Source organism: Patella vulgata, chromosome 7 (assembly GCF_932274485.2).
Source record: "Patella vulgata chromosome 7, xgPatVulg1.2, whole genome shotgun sequence".
Lineage (NCBI taxonomy): Eukaryota > Metazoa > Mollusca > Gastropoda > Patellidae > Patella > Patella vulgata.
Window position 1 is genome coordinate 37,594,517 of NC_065885.2, and position 18,933 is coordinate 37,613,449.

General features: G+C 33.5%; 1 protein-coding gene across 3 annotated transcripts in view; it reads left to right on the forward strand.

Annotated features, from left to right (window-relative positions):
• The window catches only part of LOC126828727 (protein Wnt-5a), a 105,338-nt gene extending 86,647 nt beyond the window's left edge, over nucleotides 1–18,691 (forward strand). For all 3 annotated transcript variants that reach the window (XM_050558699.2, XM_050558701.2, XM_050558700.2), the window contains exon 5: nucleotides 15,450–18,691. In XM_050558699.2, coding sequence (XP_050414656.1) covers nucleotides 15,450–15,911 — 462 coding nt within the window. In that variant the 3' untranslated portion in view covers nucleotides 15,912–18,691. The remainder of the gene's footprint in view (nucleotides 1–15,449) is intronic.
• The last annotated feature ends 242 nt before the right edge of the window (nucleotides 18,692–18,933 follow it).

An 18,933-nucleotide genomic window follows, 5' to 3' on the forward strand; every position in this document is an offset into this window, starting at 1 on the left:
GCTGAAGTATTAGTAATGTGTACACACTTGAAAGCCATTGTTTTAAAATAAATGTTTAGGGATTTTAAAAGACCTAGATACAGCTCCGCATTGTTAAATAAGTAAATGAGAACGTCAGTGGATCTTTATGAGAATGTTTGTCGTCGTCTTAAACTTATACATATACTTTTAAGAGAGTTTAGCAGTTAAGTTGCAATAAAATAAATGAGGCATGAGTTGTTGGAATGTTCTTGAGATGCAGATATAAATCAAAGTAAACCATCTGTAGCTTACAAAATTTTCGTGTACTATCGGTGCCAACAAAAACTCCCATTAAATTGTTATGTTTGTCTTGTAATTAATGTTAAAAAGTGGTATTTTAATTCAACGAAAAAGGTGGTAGAATTGTGATTATTCTCTGGTTGCATTCAATGAAACTGATAAAAACAAAGTTGTAACACTTGTGACATTTGTATCACAAAAAGACAAGTATGAGTGCAATATATTACAGAATGGTAAATGCCATTTATATCAATATATTTTGGAATAATTAAATGTTTGTAACTGAAAGTTTCTACATATAACAATATATGTTCCCCACAAAAATGTGATATTTACCATACAACCACAGAACCGAGAATTAACGGGAATAAGCATAGTAAGCAGTGGGTATGGAATGTGACAACCTTTTCTAAACATTGACACTTTATATTTTGGTTGGTGTAATTTTATTTTTTGTCCATTTGGTAAAACACGACCGACAAAGCTTTCTCTTTGTACATAAGAGTAACCATTAGATAAAGAAACTATCTTTGAAGTTTATATATAAAAAAACCCGATTTAATTAGTATTTGATATGGCATTTAAACACCTTTCGTGCATCATTAATCCCATGTGCATTTTGGGATATAAACAGTTTTATGCAATGATGATGAAGGTGATAATAATATCAACACTTTCTGATTAAAAGGATGCTGACATTTTCTTTACTGATTTTATACTTGGTAGATATTAATATATGAATAAGAGCTTAATGTCTGTTTTCCTTTTAGCATATATATAGATAAAATGGATGTGCTTTATATAAGTAGTTGAGATTGTAATTGAGGAACTATGCTTAAGATGTAACTATCTGTGTAAAACATATAAGATGTATGTTATTTTTAATACTTTCTTATATTTTACAAGAAACAGGTATTTCAGCCGTCACTTTAACTTGATAGATACAAAGTGTGGGTTTCTTTCAAACACAAAAAGAAAAAGCTACAAACAAATTATACACAGAGAAGTTTTTTTTTTTTAAATCCAACAGCATTACTTAGCCATGTATGTTTCATTAATCAAGCATGGGGCGGTTTTCTGCAGGGGGGGGGGGGCGAACTATACCTTATCGTTTCTTCTGCTTGTGTTCATGAATACAGCAACGGTTTTCTTCACCTGTCCTGTTAGTGTTCACCACTTGTTTCATATGCTGACCAACCCCCACCTGTCTATCACACCCCTCCCTTAATATATATACTACATACCCACATTTCTTACATATATGCCCCACATTTAAACATGTAGTAATCCGTGGTTCCTTTGTAATGGATTATGTATGCATGTCTTATGTATATGGTACAATAATTATTGGACTACTGTGTACTGATGCTATATTATTGTAGATAGATTGGGAAGCACGAGTCCTACAGGGCAATCAAATCAAAACCACGAAATACAAAACGCCAATTGCATACAAATAATAGGGGACTCGTTATCATTTACACGAATTACGTGTGCCAACACATGTCTTAAAAATGAGAACATTATTTAAAGTTTCAATTATAGGTGACAAGACATCTGCTGAAAGCGGCTAATCCGCTAATGAAAGAAAATTGGGGGACCAAAATGTGAGTGGCTTGTAATCATTATGACAAAAAGATTCAGACTGACAATAAGAATATTGTTCCATCACTATACTTACGCTGTTACTTCTACTTGGTTGATTAGGGCTACAATAAAGACTCAAATTCAATAACAATGTCACAGTTTCGTACTTTTAGGATATCGACAAATTGTTGTAGCCGTATCTAGTTTCAGGGCAATATCTAGTTGCATTATTTTTTTCTCTAAAACAGATATTCAATCTATGTTCTGCTCCATAATCATTGTCGTATCTATCTGGATCGCAACATTGGGGTAGTTTTGTGCGTTTAGATACACACATCAATATAAACGAATTACTAAAACAGGATAAAACAAACGGCTAATTATTAAAATATCAAAATTGTAAATCATACAATATTCTTCGTATATAATGTGTTTAGGAAAGGTTTCATAAATAATATTAATTATTATCGGACTGGTAGGCTTATGGAAGAGCTGTATTAGATAAGTTATTTAAGTCCATGCAATTTAATACACTGGTAGTAGATATTGGAATGTGTATTAAACAGGTATAGTCATTTATATAATAATATATGTTTTAGTATATTGACTATGATACGACAGATAATATGTGAATGAAAAAGTCATAAAATTGTAGAATGACATAAATTACTTGAGATTAAATGCCCCCCCCCACCCTCCCTTAACACTAACCAAACGTAAAATTTGTTTCAAACAACTATTGTCAAGTGCACTTATTTACCTCTGATATTGAAGTGCGACACTTCAGAAGTCAAAATATTACCGTATTATTGTTAATATGATCGTGTTATTCTTTCATAACATGAACATTAAGCTATCTTGGGGTCGGATTTTTTTCTCTCTTAACATACCGTAATACAAGGCATTGAATTAATAGAAAAGAGAAAGGCCTATCAAGTTCGAGTCGGGTAAAATGTGTTTATAACGAAAGCACTTTAACTGTATTATCAATTTGAATAGTTTTGACTGATGTTTGGCTGATGAATTAAACTGACAATATATGTACGGTGGTAAATTTAGCTCATCTGGCGACACTGATCTTAAACTATTTATTGTATTTGAAATCATTACTTTCGCTCACAGCCAATCTAGGCTAGGTCGCAATTCAGTTTTTTCCCTCGGAAACTGGTGTGTCGCACCGTTCTGAATCTAAGCTTGTTTCCTATTCAGATTTATTAGTAGACATCTCAAATTTGAGACTATTCGACACCTTTGAAAGATGGAAGCAAATCGAATTCGGAATGGATTGACTGGAAGGAATTTGAATTAGTATTGCTGTAAAGGTTGTTCATAATGATATTATTAGCTACGAACAATCCACACGGAGGTTATATGGTTGCGTTCTATGGTGTTATCTAATAGACTTTTTCACAAGAAATTGGAGGAATTCAGATTGTGTTAGGAAATATTTCAAATTTCTTCTCACCAGTCAAAACAAAGGCAAGGTTTATTATTAGACTAATTTTTAAACCTAAACCCCTGGCTTATCTCTTTTATACTCGTAGTCTGCCAGCTTCTATTACTCTAACGAGATTTATAAAACCAATTGCTCTTTTGTCAGTTAAGGTAATTTAATAAGTACAGCTCAATATAAATAACACAGAACAACCTTTCATTCCGTCGTCATATGAAGAGATTTGTTTTCTATCTCTGATTTTCTGTACTAAATTATTGCCTTTTAATGTGCTAATAAGGCTTTTAATACTTTACGTCTGAAAGGTTTTTTAATTTGACGAAACTCGCCATGAAACATTTCGGTTACGTCCATTAAATCCTTATGTCTGGCTGATCCGGAAGTTCCATAGGAAACAGATTCCCGATCTGATGGATTGACATTTCGAACTTTAATTTTATTCAAATAAATATCAACTAGTTCAATTTAGACAATGGTTATGTACAGTCATTACTATATTCTTAATTTGTCAAGTCCCATAACATTATGTTCATAAGCTATGTCTGATGGACTTGGTACAGGTGTTTAATGTACACAGCCCTTGTTTATCAATAACTGACACTTTCGTGAAAACTAATTTATCCTCAATATACGCTGAGAAATATTTGTTAGATTAAACACTTGATAACGAATCTAACCCTAATTCCCCTCAACGGCCTTGTTTATTTTACTAAGACCAGAACTACTCGCCTGTTTGTTATATAATAGATATACTCGCTTTACCAGTACCAATATCCATGAAACCACGTATAGATATTTCTCAAGGAGAGAGAGAGTTTTCCTCGAATTTAAGTTATATGACTGAACGCAAAGTTTAATTCTGGTGCTTTTTTCTTTTTTTCTTTAAACAATATTTTATTCACAGGTGCTTCGTGTCTTTATGGGATTATCCCGATTTGCTTATTGGGCCAGGAAGAGGCTTTGTGGTTCTACAGCTGTAGTTTCACTTCTCTGTAAAATATCTTTTGAATTACCACTTCAACTATTGGACTTATCGTTCCGCCCATTGTTTTCAATTTAATTCGTTATATCGCTTTGAAGGGCCATTAATTTCTTCGGTTAGAGAATACACTTGGCTTATGATTTGAGAAAAAAGTATGTCATTCATTGCATACCAACCAGTGATATTTTTTTAAATTCTCAAGAGAAAATCCAGCTTTTCATGGTGGCTTAGTAAAAGCTTCGTGCTGTGTTAATTACGAATATTATCTTCCGTTCTTTCTGATATTTCTCACATTATCATTGTTATTTGAAAATCATATTAACCTCGGATAGTTAAGAACATTTCACTTTGTTAATTATTGTGCCATTGTAATTCGCTGTCAATCACGAAAAAAATCTTCATTGGATAACTAGTGCCAGACTAGATGAAGACCCTAATTTATACACTACCGGAAACTGCTGAAATGGCACTGATGACTTTCCATCATAGTTAGTTCATCATCAATTTGCCATCTCTATTTCATTTAGGCTTAGTGTGGTGAATACTACCATTCTTCAAGATTAAGTAAGACTGACTAACAGGCTTTCAGCACCATTCTAATTTGCGGCAAGAAAACTAGAATTTAATTACATGTAATAACATTTTCAAATTATCTCTTAAATTTGTGTGTGCTTATAGATAAGGATATGGGAAATTAATTCGGTTTCTAATTGTTTTTGGTTTTTCGTATTATTTAACGGTACTACATAAAATACATTTTCCATACAGAACGGTTCTGCGACCTACTCTTATTTTGAATTCCATCCGTCATTTTTATGTGTACGCCGATATAAACCGTAATTTGCAAGTTAAAATTGAATATCTTAACAATGTATTGATAGATTGTTCTCCCATTTAGCATACTATGTAACTGTATTGTCAAATCACCTCAGTCGATTTCTTAGTTTTAAATCTGCTGATTTTAAAATACCAGAAAACAATAAATTAACCTTGTGTCAATGCCAGTTATAATTAAATATTCGAACTACATATTCTGATACACCTGTTTGACCCCTACTTGACCTTTCGTGTTCGCCTAGTTTTTGGTCCATGTGTATCGAATGTTTCTGTGTATCAAATGGTTCCGTTCCCCAACAAGTTACAAGATTTTCCACCGAATCTTTATCAATGTGAGGTTCGCCATATGTTTTCTTATTCCTTGTACCAGAGAAAAACATGATTCTTATCGCTTAACTAGACTAGCTGCCTGGTACCGACCACATTGATACGATATGTGATTTGTTTTAAATAAAAGTAACTTGGTATTTATCCGAAAGTTGTTAAAGCTGTGGACTTGTATTCCATTTCAAGACTTCTTTATGTGTGTGTATATTATATGGGGACTGCCATGGCTATTATCTTGAAAAGTACAAAACACTCATTGTTATGCATCTTAAATTTGTATACGCCCACAATCTTTCAGTGCCGTATGTTTTCAGTCTTATTGTGTTTGGTTTCTCTACGACAATGTCAGCCCCTAGCAATATATAAGTGTAAATTTTTATATTCTTTCAAAGGATAAAGTAAACTTGACTTTACTTGAAGATGGGGGATGTTTTTGTTTTTAAATAGCCATAGAAGGAATCCCTGGAAATTCATGATCCTGAACATCAGTCACATAAGTTGCCTCATAATTACCACTATGCACATACTAGAGGTTTCGTCATTGCACTGACATGAAAATTACCATTAATTAATGATTGAAATATTGTGTAGATAAGATGTTAAACCCTGTTCCATTCATAACATCTTCAACAAAAGATATATAATATCACCGAAAGACATTCATCGACATTTTGATTTCGATTTCTTGCTATTATACCTTATCTGATATTTTTGTGGCACAGTGGTTGAATACACTAATGATATACTCAATCAGACTTGAGCTAATATAGTGGATGCAGTCCTATTTATGTTCTGTTACAGACAAGTTTCTTTATTTAAAATTTGCTTCTCGCCCTCTCTATCTTAATCTTTTATCGCCGACAGCCTATTACCTACAGAATGAAATTAGTCAAATAGTTATTCACGTCTCAATTTCCACGACTGAAGCCCATTTTTAAGACCACCCATAGAGCAGTAAGTCGTTAAAGCGGCAGTTTTATTTCCCTATCTAATCTAACATATTCGTGGGGGTTATAAGTAATATCCTGCGATTTCAATGCTTAAATCATATACAACATAGCTTGCCGTGCGTTATTAGGTCAATATGCAAGTTCTTCCAGAATGCACACTCGCTCCTGTCAATCAACTTCACCTGCCTTTGAGAACTGGTCACGTGAGCAATGCGAAAGATTAGAGGTGATGACGTAAATCTTTCAACAGCAGTCATAATTGAAAAAGAAGATGGGGATTTTTGTTAAAAACTTCAGCATCGCAAGAAAATACAATAACAACTGCATCAACTGCACAAGTATCACCACTTGCATTTATAACAAAACATCTGTATTTTTACCTTTTATGTGGGGAGTTTGTTCGAAAAATAGTTACCGAAACTAAATTTCACCATGTTCTCGAGGAATCTGATTTCTTTTTAGAATCATCTCATATTGGAAAATTGGTGCCTAAGTCCACAGATATTTTAAGGACTTATTTCAACAGACGGACCCCACAGAAGTGTATATGTATGGTAGTAAAATCAATAGTTTCGAGCGGAAAAATCGCTAAAACCTCAACGTGCTCAACATTAACGCATCACTTCCGGTACGGTACATAAGCGATCAGTCTTTTCTGCAAAACGAGCCCCGAAGAAACAAGGATTAATACATAACATGGTTACAAGAACCCCTGTTTATCTTCCATATTAACACATAGGAGGTATATAATTAACAGCATATAAGTATTCAGCACGTTGTATTTGTGAATAGATTGAAAAAGAAGACATCTGTAAATCCTATATTTGACGAGTAGACTAGAGAGATTGGCTGTCAGGCCGTCTAATTGTTACAAATGATATTTTAAGTATATGGGTATGTAGACGTCTAGGCGATTATATAATAGAATTACGTACAGTTTCAAATGTTCTCCCCCTCTGGCTTAACGTTTAGATACGGATGGTGGTGAATGTGTGAAATTAGTCTAATATTACTCTATTTTGAAGACAAGGTTATGACCGTAAATACTGTTTAGCCCATTTCGAACTATGGGATGGGGGTTATTTTCTTGAACTTTTACTGGGTTTAAATTTTGAGTAAGTTAAGAACAAAGGGGTATACCGTCCTGCAATTAATGCCAATTTAACATATTTAGATGTTGACGATGGCAAGGGGTACAGTTTATCCAATTTTGGCATGAAATCGATTATTTTTCTGCACTGAAATATGTGAAATTTTAAAATTTGATGGTGATATTCACAAAAAGAAAGAAGCAAAGTCGGAGTAAGGAAAAAAAGGATAAGTGGTGCTTTATGGTTTATTTTTTAAGGTGGCACATCAAGGTTAACGTTGTTAAGTGACGGGAGTGATCTATACTCATCTCAAAATATTACTCTCTTTGAAGATTGCGTTTTTCCTTACATCCCGTAATTTTATTTTTACATAAATTTTCTTCTGATGGGTCAAAGCCCTTGTCCTCAACTTGAGTTTTTCTAGACTATAAGTCGCTGTCAGTAAAGTGTTTCGTTTTATATATCCGCGTTTGATGTATATCTGTAAAACTGCATCATGTATAAGTCATAGCCTTTTGTCTAATTCGGGATCTTCATTCCCAGACATGAAAATATCCCGCGGGAGGTTATTGTTTTCTTCTTCTGCTTCTTTCTGTTGTGCTGTATCAAATATGTAAGCCTTCTATATGTATATCCGTTAAGGTGTTTCAATAGTTTACGAATATTCGTAAACTGCGCCAGGAAATTAACACTTGATTGTAGGATTAACTAAACTTACAATATACGATTTCAATTTATCCTTGGGATATCATTTATATCTGAGCTAGTACAGTCATTGATGAGATATAGAAGATTACTCTACGATCATCAAAAAAGGGAACCCAATGATTACTTTTTTCGACATCTATCCAGCAGTCACCATACTAACCCCTTTCTCTTTGGAGGAAGAGTGTTTCGGAGTATATTTATCGCCAATGTCGCAACAAACTGAACAGCGAATAATATCCTAGCTGTGTCGCAAGTACGGAATGTAAAATTGATCTTTACGTAGCTGTTCTCAGTTGGTTAATCTGTAGTCCCCAGTTCATCTTCAATGAGACTTCGCTGCTGTTTTCATCAGCTGTTCGTCTCTTCATAAAACATTATAATATCTTTAAACATCTATGTATTTATAAATTAGGGACAAACACACATATTCGACAGTTGCCCCTCGCTTTTGAACATATACATGTATATTAATAGTTGCACACGTATTATTGCTAGCTCTAGGTGGTTTTAATGGGTCGTTTAATCTCAGCAGGGGATGTAGAATTAGGCGATATCTGACAGTGATACCTCTTGTTAATAATGTACTTTTATATAGGGACAAGATACTTACAAAATTGGTGAGTATTCATGAATATGGAGAGTGAACTAAATCAGAAACAAACATTATGACATGGCGATAACTATTAAATTACATAAAACATCAATAACATACTTGTAGCTGAATCACTTGAACAATCATCAAGGGCTTACGTATTTGTGTTCGTGGATAATTAAAATCTCAGTCCTACTCTTAGTGTGCTTTTTTTATGTAAAAATTTACCGATTGAAGTTGGATGTGAAAGCCAAAAGAGTGATGTTAATTTAAATTTCATCCTGTAAATTAATAACAATATTCGTATTTCTGTATATTGTATAGATGTTTTTGAAAAGTATGGGAACTGGTTAATTCTGATGGAATATTATCGGGATCTTCTCCTTGTTTAAAGATACATTATAGCTGGCAGTTCTCACTATAATAGTTAAAAACTAGATAATGTAAAGGGAATTTGCTGAAAATTTCAATCAAATTGATCCACTCTGAACCGAGAATTTAGCGATTGAATTTTGGGCCTAAACTTACTAAATTCGGTACGATAAAAAGATAGTCTCGATTATCGAGAGTTGATTATGGTCTGGATAAGTTAATTAATATATAATTAACAATTTAGATAACATTTCAGAAAGACCTGAAATTGGCAGATTTAGCTCTTTAATAATATATGTTTAATAGATAGTTTATCAAAGACGAATATAAAGGTTGAAAAATCATCATACGTCGACATTAATACTTAAACTGCCCTGATTAATATGACCGAATTTTTATTGAACGTCGGACACTTTTATAAAACTAATTTCGTTTCGGTAAACAAGATAAGGTATTGTTTATTTCTTATTTTTACTTTAATATCAACCTTTCGGGTCTTCCAGTCTACTATTTTCCCCTAAACCGTTGTATCTGTGACAATCTTATGTGGTCACTGTTGTCCAGGACATAAAATATACGTATGTAATAAAATGTGATTTACTTTCTTTGTGAAATAATTTGGTCGAAGATCAAAGCATACCACAAAGTTAACTTTCAGAGTTCACACGGATAATGGCGTATATATCCAATTTGGACAAAAACTAATCCAGAATACCACTGTGTCAGTTCAGGTTTGCAGTAATTTATACATAGGTTAATTTCACTTTGGTTTGCCGTAGAAAATGATTTTAAAACTGAAGAAAATAATTGATTCTCCGCACTCTTAATGAATGAAAATATATTGAACTGTTTGACAATTCCAACTACTAATAACTATTGAATATATTGAATTGTGGTTAGTACAATACCAGACACTAATAATTTAGCTATTATCATTGAATATTTTTAAATGTTTTTTAGTACCAACTACTACTAACTTCGCCTACCTATTAATTTTAGATATGTTGCATTTTTGTCAGTACCCATCACAAATCACTCGGCCAAGCATTAATATTAAATATGTTGCATTGCTGTCAGTACCAACTACTAATAACTTAGCTATTTTAAAACATCGATGAAGGGTGTCGTAAAGGGGGAGAGAAAACGTGTCTCATTCATTTCTAAAGCTCACATAAATAATGGAATGTGGTTTTGCGTCTAGTTCAAACAAGACTTCAATCATATTGAGACTAACATAATACATTAATTTGTGTAGTTTCACCGGGGGTGGGGATGGGGGTTAGTAACATGTTTTCCAAAAAGCGTAAGGTACTGTACTGTTTGGATTCCAATTGAATTAGCTGCGACAGAAATAGAAACTGTTATTGTAAGGGGTTTTAAATGGTTGAATATGATAGACAGGAAGAGTAAACGCGTGTTGTTATCTACTTAACTCTATGGCTAATAAACCCCCCATTAAACTACTATATAAAACAACATTCAGAAATTAACGGCCTTTAAATAAGACGTACACACTCGGTTCTTGCTGTAAAAATATCATTAAACTCTACCTTTACAAGACTCGAACTACCAGTCAGATATAATGATTAACTGTAATTTATTATACTTGATGTTGAGTGACGAGTTCATTAAGAATAAAACGTTATAATGTCATTTTAAACACCACTTTTTGTTTCTTTGCCGATTGATATTCCGTGGACAGTTTTAACTTAGATGGGCAGTTTTGCTCTAGCTAAGATGACACCCACCATCACCCAAGTAAAAAACCAAAATAAAACTAAACAGGAACTGGCACTAAGTTTCCCCAACAAAACTTTTTGCTTCATGTTAAAACTTTTGTACTTCAGATCTACAACGGCCTAACCCATTCTTTTAAGATAAAAACGCACCTATATTTAATTTCAGCTCTCTTATATTTATCAAGATATAAATCTCTACTTTGTTTATGTGAAATAAAAAAGAGAGGGTGTATAGTTTGTTCTTACGCATGTTTCTCTATGAGACTTTAAGGTGTTTGTAGTTGATTCATACGCTAACGCTTAGTTCATGCTCTATCTTTATTTTGTAACATGCACTTCTTTCTATCTCCAGTGGCACCATCCAGTGCCGCTATAAGTCTCATGTGAAAATGTTTTTATCTCCTATGTTTTTGAAATAATTCATCCATTGTTTGTGCTTATTTTATCTTAAGAGGATAATTTTGACACTTAAATAAAAGATTTATATTTCTGTAAAGAGGTGACTTAATCTCTAAAGCTTTTTATTTTAACCTGAAAAAAACCTGCAAAAAATGTATCAACAAACATCAAAAGTCACTAAGTTTAATATGAATATTACATTGCGTGAGACGTTGCGATCGTGTCACGCACCATGTCCAAAAACACAGGTGTATGATCCCAGATCAAAGAGACCGCTTTCAGGTGAGCGCGAAAATCACACTCGATATCCCCACTTGACAGAAGGAATGTCGGCTGTGATGTGAGTAGTTCGAATCAAGACATCTCCGTGATGGTTACTTTGAAGACTTGATTGACAATGGTAACACAATACATGCTAATCAAACAATATATACATATATACTAAAGCCTTATAGACTAATAGTTCACTTTTGCTCGTGCCTTGGCATTTCTTATATAGATGACGATATAAGCTACTTATTAGCGCCAGTAATAATAGCACTGTTTATCTGTATTGTCACCATGACAAATTGAAGTCAACATTCCCTCATTTCGCAAATTGTTCGTCTTCGTCAAAAGTCATGATTAAAACGAGGGACATGCACCAAGTTGCTCTGTAAGTTGACCTCTAGCTGCGTGTTCTGTACACATCAAGGTACCTTAACATTGGTAGCAGCTTTAATCTTACAGCCAAGATAATAAGGTACCCATTCCAGTGTCTTGCAATAGTGCCATGTCATAACAGCTCAACCAACAGATCTCACCGGGACTGACAAAATGACATCCAGTGACACATTGTGAGCAACCAGCTGCAAAGCTGTGACTGACAAACGACATCCTGTGACACTTACAGTAAGCAACCAGCTACAGTAGCTGTGGTTGACAAATGCTATCCAGTGACACTTACAGTAAGCAACCAGCTGCAATATCTGTAGTTGGCAAATGATATCCAGTGACACTTACAGTAAGCAACCAGCTGCAGCTGTGGTTGACAAATGATATCCAGTGACATTACAGTAAGCAACTAGCTGCAATAGCTGCGGCTGACAAATAGTATTTAGTGACAACAATGACAGTGGGTATCCAGGTACAATTGCCGATACAGTGTATTTGGTGCACAATGAAGGCAGGCATCTAGCTACAATCCTCCAGAATACTAAATGCTGCACAACAGTACTAAAAAACTAATTTGTTGGCAATGCTAAAATACAAACATAGGTTTCCATTATAAATAGCTTTAAATTACAGCAAAAGTTTAATTGAATCATACGTAATGTTTATACCGGCTATTCTGCCACAGCGCTTGATCTAAAATATATAATTGTGGCGATACATTTAAATCATAGTCACAAGAATTCACCTCAGCTCTGACAAAAACTTCATTGACAATAGTGTCTCGTCTTTGACAGCTCGGGAGCCAAAAATATGAAATAACGTTTCACCTTTTAATAATAGTTCTATACAAGTTCAGAGAATGAATAAATTATCCTTTTTTTTGTGACTTGACGTGAATTGGGATCTTCAGGTTGGGATGAATCGCCACATCAAAAGAATCGAGCGCTGATTTAGTGAGAAAGTATTAAGGTGTCAGATTCATTTCAATAAAGCCCTCACTTTCTAATCCGTCTCTCTCTATTAGAAAACACTCGAAAATAAATAATCAGACATAACAGAATAATACCCCCACTACCCTTTCTATATAGCTTATAGTAAACAATTGTTCACACTACTATACTATTATCATATATTTCAATTTTACTTTGCATTATCAACTTATTATTCCATATAATATGAAGTGGGGGCTGTCTATATAAATTTCCCAGTCATTTTGATTCTAATCTAGTGTATGAAAAACACATATTCAGCTCCCTCGTCGATCGAATAGGCATTAATCAGTCAAGCCCTACAATCTGATAATAGAATATTCAATGAGATTTATTGATATACCAATCCATAAAACTATTCACCAACCTTTCCTTGAATTAATCGCAACAAAATATATTCTTTTCAAATTGTACAAAATTTGAAAACATGTTTTCATTTTTAAAATCTTATTTATATATTCTTTTCTGTATTGTGGTTATTTAAGAAGCTGTTTATATAATCTCTTTAAGCCATTGACCATCTCCATCAGACATTTAACGTTTTATTTAATACCATTGACATTAAAGGGGGAGAGTGAGGAAGTTGTACTTTAGTTTATTCTAGATATCTTACACTGGGCATGACCAAATCAATGAGTACTTGTAGGAAATATCAATTCTGCTCCGTCTTATGGATTTATCTCGCATGTGATCGCCCTGTATCAAAATCTGGATGCATATACGTTACCATCAAGATGTTGCGGGTTGAGAGTATATTGGCCTTTTTGGAATATTGGATCTTAGCACTTATTCATATGATACTGTATGAGTATAAGATTCACATTTGGCTGGAAAGAAGATGAAAACAGAAGTTTGGATTCAATACGGCCTTATAAAAAAATTGCTAAACCGTTCACATTCATAACAAAACAATTAGGATTAGTGAATCATTAGTAATATCCATTAATTAATTAGTTAGTGAATAATATTTAATTTTTTTTTTTATTTTGTTGATGGTGATCATCAATATATTTAAACGTTTCAATCGCAGGTAAAACTGCAGTACCCCCACTTTAACATAATGTGACTTATGTATTCAAATTTTAAAAAGACATGCCTTTTTGACACCCATACCGTCTGTCTACTGCATTGAAAACTCTTAAGTGGCTGAAATGCATTGGGTATTATATTTATTAAATACATATCATGTTATTAATAAGGCGTTTTTTTGTGAAAGATGTCTATGTAAGTACTCTAGCCGTATTCTTAATAACATATCATTTATCAGAAGAATTGAATACCAGTAAATTGACAGGTGTCAAAGGTATTTCATTTAGAGATTTTTCATTCTGTTAAACTTTGGACAGGATTGCTTTGAAATGTGAAGGAAATTATTATATTAGATTCAAAGTGCATAGAATTGAGTTCATGGATCAGTGTGTCTGTAAAGACCTTCCATACAAACTATTTATTTAAGGCATGTTAGGCGATGGGTTATTTGTATGGAGAAATTCAACTTATTGTCGGTTTAGCTCAATGCTTTTCTTCCTAAGTTTATTATGGTAACATTAAACTTCACACTACTACGAATTTCATCAAAGCTTTTATTAGTTTCACTTGCCTACAACGAACTTGTCGACTTTGTTGAAAAAATAATAAATAATAAAAAAATTAATAAATCAAAAATGTAAATAAAAAGATTGATCATATCTTTTTAAAGCCTTCAAAATTTTATGTGAGTTTTGAAGTGTTAGGTACAAATACCGTCATATGTAATACATTATAATAGAATGTAAAACGGTTTGTTACATTAGAGAAATCATTCATTTCATTTTTGTTATCAAGTGTAATTTTTAGTACTCTAGACAAATTGTCTACGTGCTAAAATATTTTAAATATTACATTTTCATTCAAAGAATTTGATAAAAAAAAAAGGTATTTAGTGTCACGAAATGATGTATCTTTTATCACGCATACTGTACCAAACCCTATCGATTACAGGTATATCATCTTAATTTAATTTTGATATGGGGTTAGCGGGTACAAAATTCAAATACTTTGCAATAAATTAATCGTTTAGACCAAGCCCGAGAAAAGATTTCCTGATAGTGCAAAATGTCCTCACCCACCTTCCGATAGTATTATACAGCGCCTTAAATATGAGGTACCCTTAATCCGAAATTTAGTGTCACAAATATTAATTATGTCCCTCAAACACAAAAGTGAATATTTTCAATTGTGACAGGTTTCCAAATAATGTCACTGTCAACTAAAAGTGCACAACAAAATTATAACTTGTCTTAACAAACCATAAACTATCATTGTTCCAATGCAAATCAATGAACCCGTAACATGTCTTACTTGATGAGTTTGGGTTGTTTTGTTTTTTTATTTCAAGAAAAAATATAAAACACAGAACCAAATTGATCGACCCAATCCGATTATTTTGGGTCGTTACCTGAATAAAGGGAGACAACTCTATAATATTTATTCAACCTTTTTTATGTTTTTATTTTTTTGTAATTTCAGTCTGTCTATAACTTTGCTAAAGTGGCGTGTAAGTGTCATGGAGTTTCTGGATCCTGTTCCTTGAAGACATGCTGGCAACAGCTTCCCAACTTCCGGGAAATCGGCAATCGTCTAAAAGATCGATATGATGCGTCAACAGAGGTTAAATTCAACAAACGCGGAACAAAGCTGGTACGAAAAGAAAAAAAATGGAATAAATTCACGAAAAATGATATTATTTTCTTAGACGAATCTCCCGATTATTGTCATGTAAATGAAGTAACGGGGTCGGTCGGAACAGTTGGTCGCGAATGTGATCGTAATTCAGAGGGACTCGGTGGGTGCGGACTTTTGTGTTGTGGTCGTGGCTACAACACCTTTAAGAGAAAGCTTGTAGAGCGTTGTAACTGTAAATTTCATTGGTGTTGTTTTGTGCGTTGTGGTACATGTGAACGCTTTGTGGACGTACACATATGTAGATAAGAACAACTGCCAGTGAAAATCTCATTTATGAATCTCTACGCCAACAGGAAGTTGTGCTATATTAAACGGAAGTGCTCTCACCACAATATTTGTGGTGTCAGATTTGAACTTGAATATCAACAATCCGTGTCGTAGGATGAATTTATTTTAGTGACGACAAATACATGTAATATGTTTGATGAATGACTAGGTTGTGGTTTTATTGGCATGATCGAAGGACATGACTTAAACTGATTAGCCAAGAACATGGTATATTAGACCAGAGACATTAAAATAAGGTCAAAGTGTCATGATTTTACTTATAAGGACAAGCTCGATCACGTGTCTTGATGATTTTAATCAAGTGACAAGCTTAGCCCTGTGGAAACAAAACAGTGAATAAATTAGTAATAAATAAAAGACAAGCAAGTTCGGCATTTTAAATATATATTTTGATTGTAAATATTTGTAATGTTAATATTAATTGTATTGATATTTATTGTTGTAATATATTTCTTATTTTAAAATATCAAAATGGCGGCATCACGACGTGAGTGACGCCATTTGATATTAAGAAAATGTCGTGTGCAAGAATTTATGTATCTCAGGTAGTTTTCCGCATTATTTCACCATAGAAACCACGACTCGAGTATCCAGTTTAATATGTAGATTTGTACGTATTGGTGTCTGTACAATAGTTAGGGCTGTATATTGTAATTACACATGTAGATTACAATATGTATACTATTTTGCTACCTTATAGAATGTGACATTATGAGTGATAATATAGATACAATACATTTTATTTACATGTAATAAATAATGTAACCAACTGATTTGGCCGAACACCACATTCATTTTACCAGCCATGGCAAAGAATAATAAAAATTGGTAGCGAAGCTGATCATTGGGTATCCCAGCGACCAACCCTTCGACGGCTAGAATAATTAGTAAGCTTATAAGAACAGCATATTTGATATTTTAATTATTAATTTATCACAAATTAGAGATATGTTTGAACTATGACAATGATGCAATTATTGCGGCGGCATATTAACTCGGTACTTTAGTCTTCAACTGTGAACATGATATTAAAAAAACTAATTATCATAAAGCATGTAAAAGTATTGATATAATGTGCTATTTCAACTAGTGATTGGACAAGCCCTATACGATTAAATGTGTGTTTGGTTTACTGTCGACTGTAGAACACAAAATCGGTTATATTTCAACATGGCTATATCACCATCCCATAAAACAGATAACATATAATATCCAATGAAATTTTGACCCAAATCAAAGAGGTCTAGTCATTTTAAATATATCAAAATAAAATCAGGACAAATGAAACGCAACAATTATATTGTAATAATTTATGATTGAAATATATACCAAGATGTATGTATGTATAAGTTATTTACATATTATGTATAAGTAGTAAAAGGAGACAGGCCTTATGAAGTTAAAAATCTGTATCTAGATTTATATAATGTATTCAGATAACACTGCCGAAGTACATGTATGTCCCGCACAATTGTTTCGCCACACCTCTTCAAGACGTCCACAGAACATTCGTAACGCTACAATCTCTCCGAAACCACCGCAAGATACGACAATACAAGTTCATGAAAAATTTTACTTTACCTCACTTTCGTTCATTTCTGCTGAATGTCAGTTTCGCGGGAAACAATTCAAGGGAGGCTACTCTGATGTGGACATTTTTTTAAACTGATTGTAAGCTTCCTATTTAGATGATTAACATATCAGCATTGTGTTATCCCACAAACCTAGCAAGTCATAATATGATTTGATCAGGGTAATTTTTTAAAAAAAATGAAGAATTTAGTATGTAGATAATTGCCACATTATTTATGAACTGACAAATTGTGGTTTAGATGTAGGTTGTGGACAACTACTACAAGGTCGTGTTTGACTGACCAGTATCTGAATCTGGGTTCCTTTATTTACCTTTAAGAATTTGCTCTTTTAACTGTGATCGTGTATTGCTTACGTTCCTGTCATTCTGTCCACAAGTCCTTGTAGACGCTCTAGGGGCTAAATATATCATCCGACTGACTTGAAATTTATACCCAGTGCTTATGTTGATGAGATGAATAATTCTGTTGACTTCCAGCGGTTACTTAGAGTTATTTCCCTTTATCACCTTTTAAATTTGATTGGCGTTTTGTTCATGATACTGCTAGAGAGATACCTATCAACTTTAAATGATTTCCGATACTTACTGTCTGCAGGGATGTTACCTTTAGTTACCGTTTAGTCTTATGTTGGCAACAACCTATAAGGACGGCTCGAACGGTTTGCTGTTGTGCGCGCATGGTTCGTTGCCTGGCAACCTATATACCAAGTTAGCGTGTAATGTTCAGTCTGACCTGAAATGAAATAGGTAGAGGATGAATTCAAAATGAATCTGAATTCAGACCCACACGGATTCATTTTAATCAAATATAACCCAAAAGTACAGTATATTGGTTCATTTTGCTAAAGGCTATTCAGTGCCCCTCCCCTCTAAGTTATAAACTAATATTAAATACGACAGTGTTAACTCGTAATTTCAGGGAATTTACAATAATTATTTCATCATACAGGCCTCTTTTATTTAAGAACACTGAACAATTTAACAGTTCAAAATATGAAAACACTATGAGAAAGTACAGTTCTTGGTTTGCTTAAATAACATGTGTAGTAAAATTAGTTCTGTTCTATAAATTAAGTAATTCTGAAACAAAGGGTGTACATTATTATATACTAATTACACTGTAAATAAATCTCAGAAATTCGAAAAATAATGTTTGTTTTACTTTATATATTGACGATATTTTCGTAGTAATGGTATGGGTTAAATCTTTTCCACATGGCCACCTACAGATTTCCCCAAGGTCACGAGATGTAAACAGGGTTGGGGCACATGATTGTTACCGCGGATTGTGGGTTAGGATTAGGCTAAGGGTTAGCGCTAGCGCTGTTTACATCTCGTGACCTATAACGAAATCTGCAGGTGGCCCTGTGAAATAGATCCAACCAT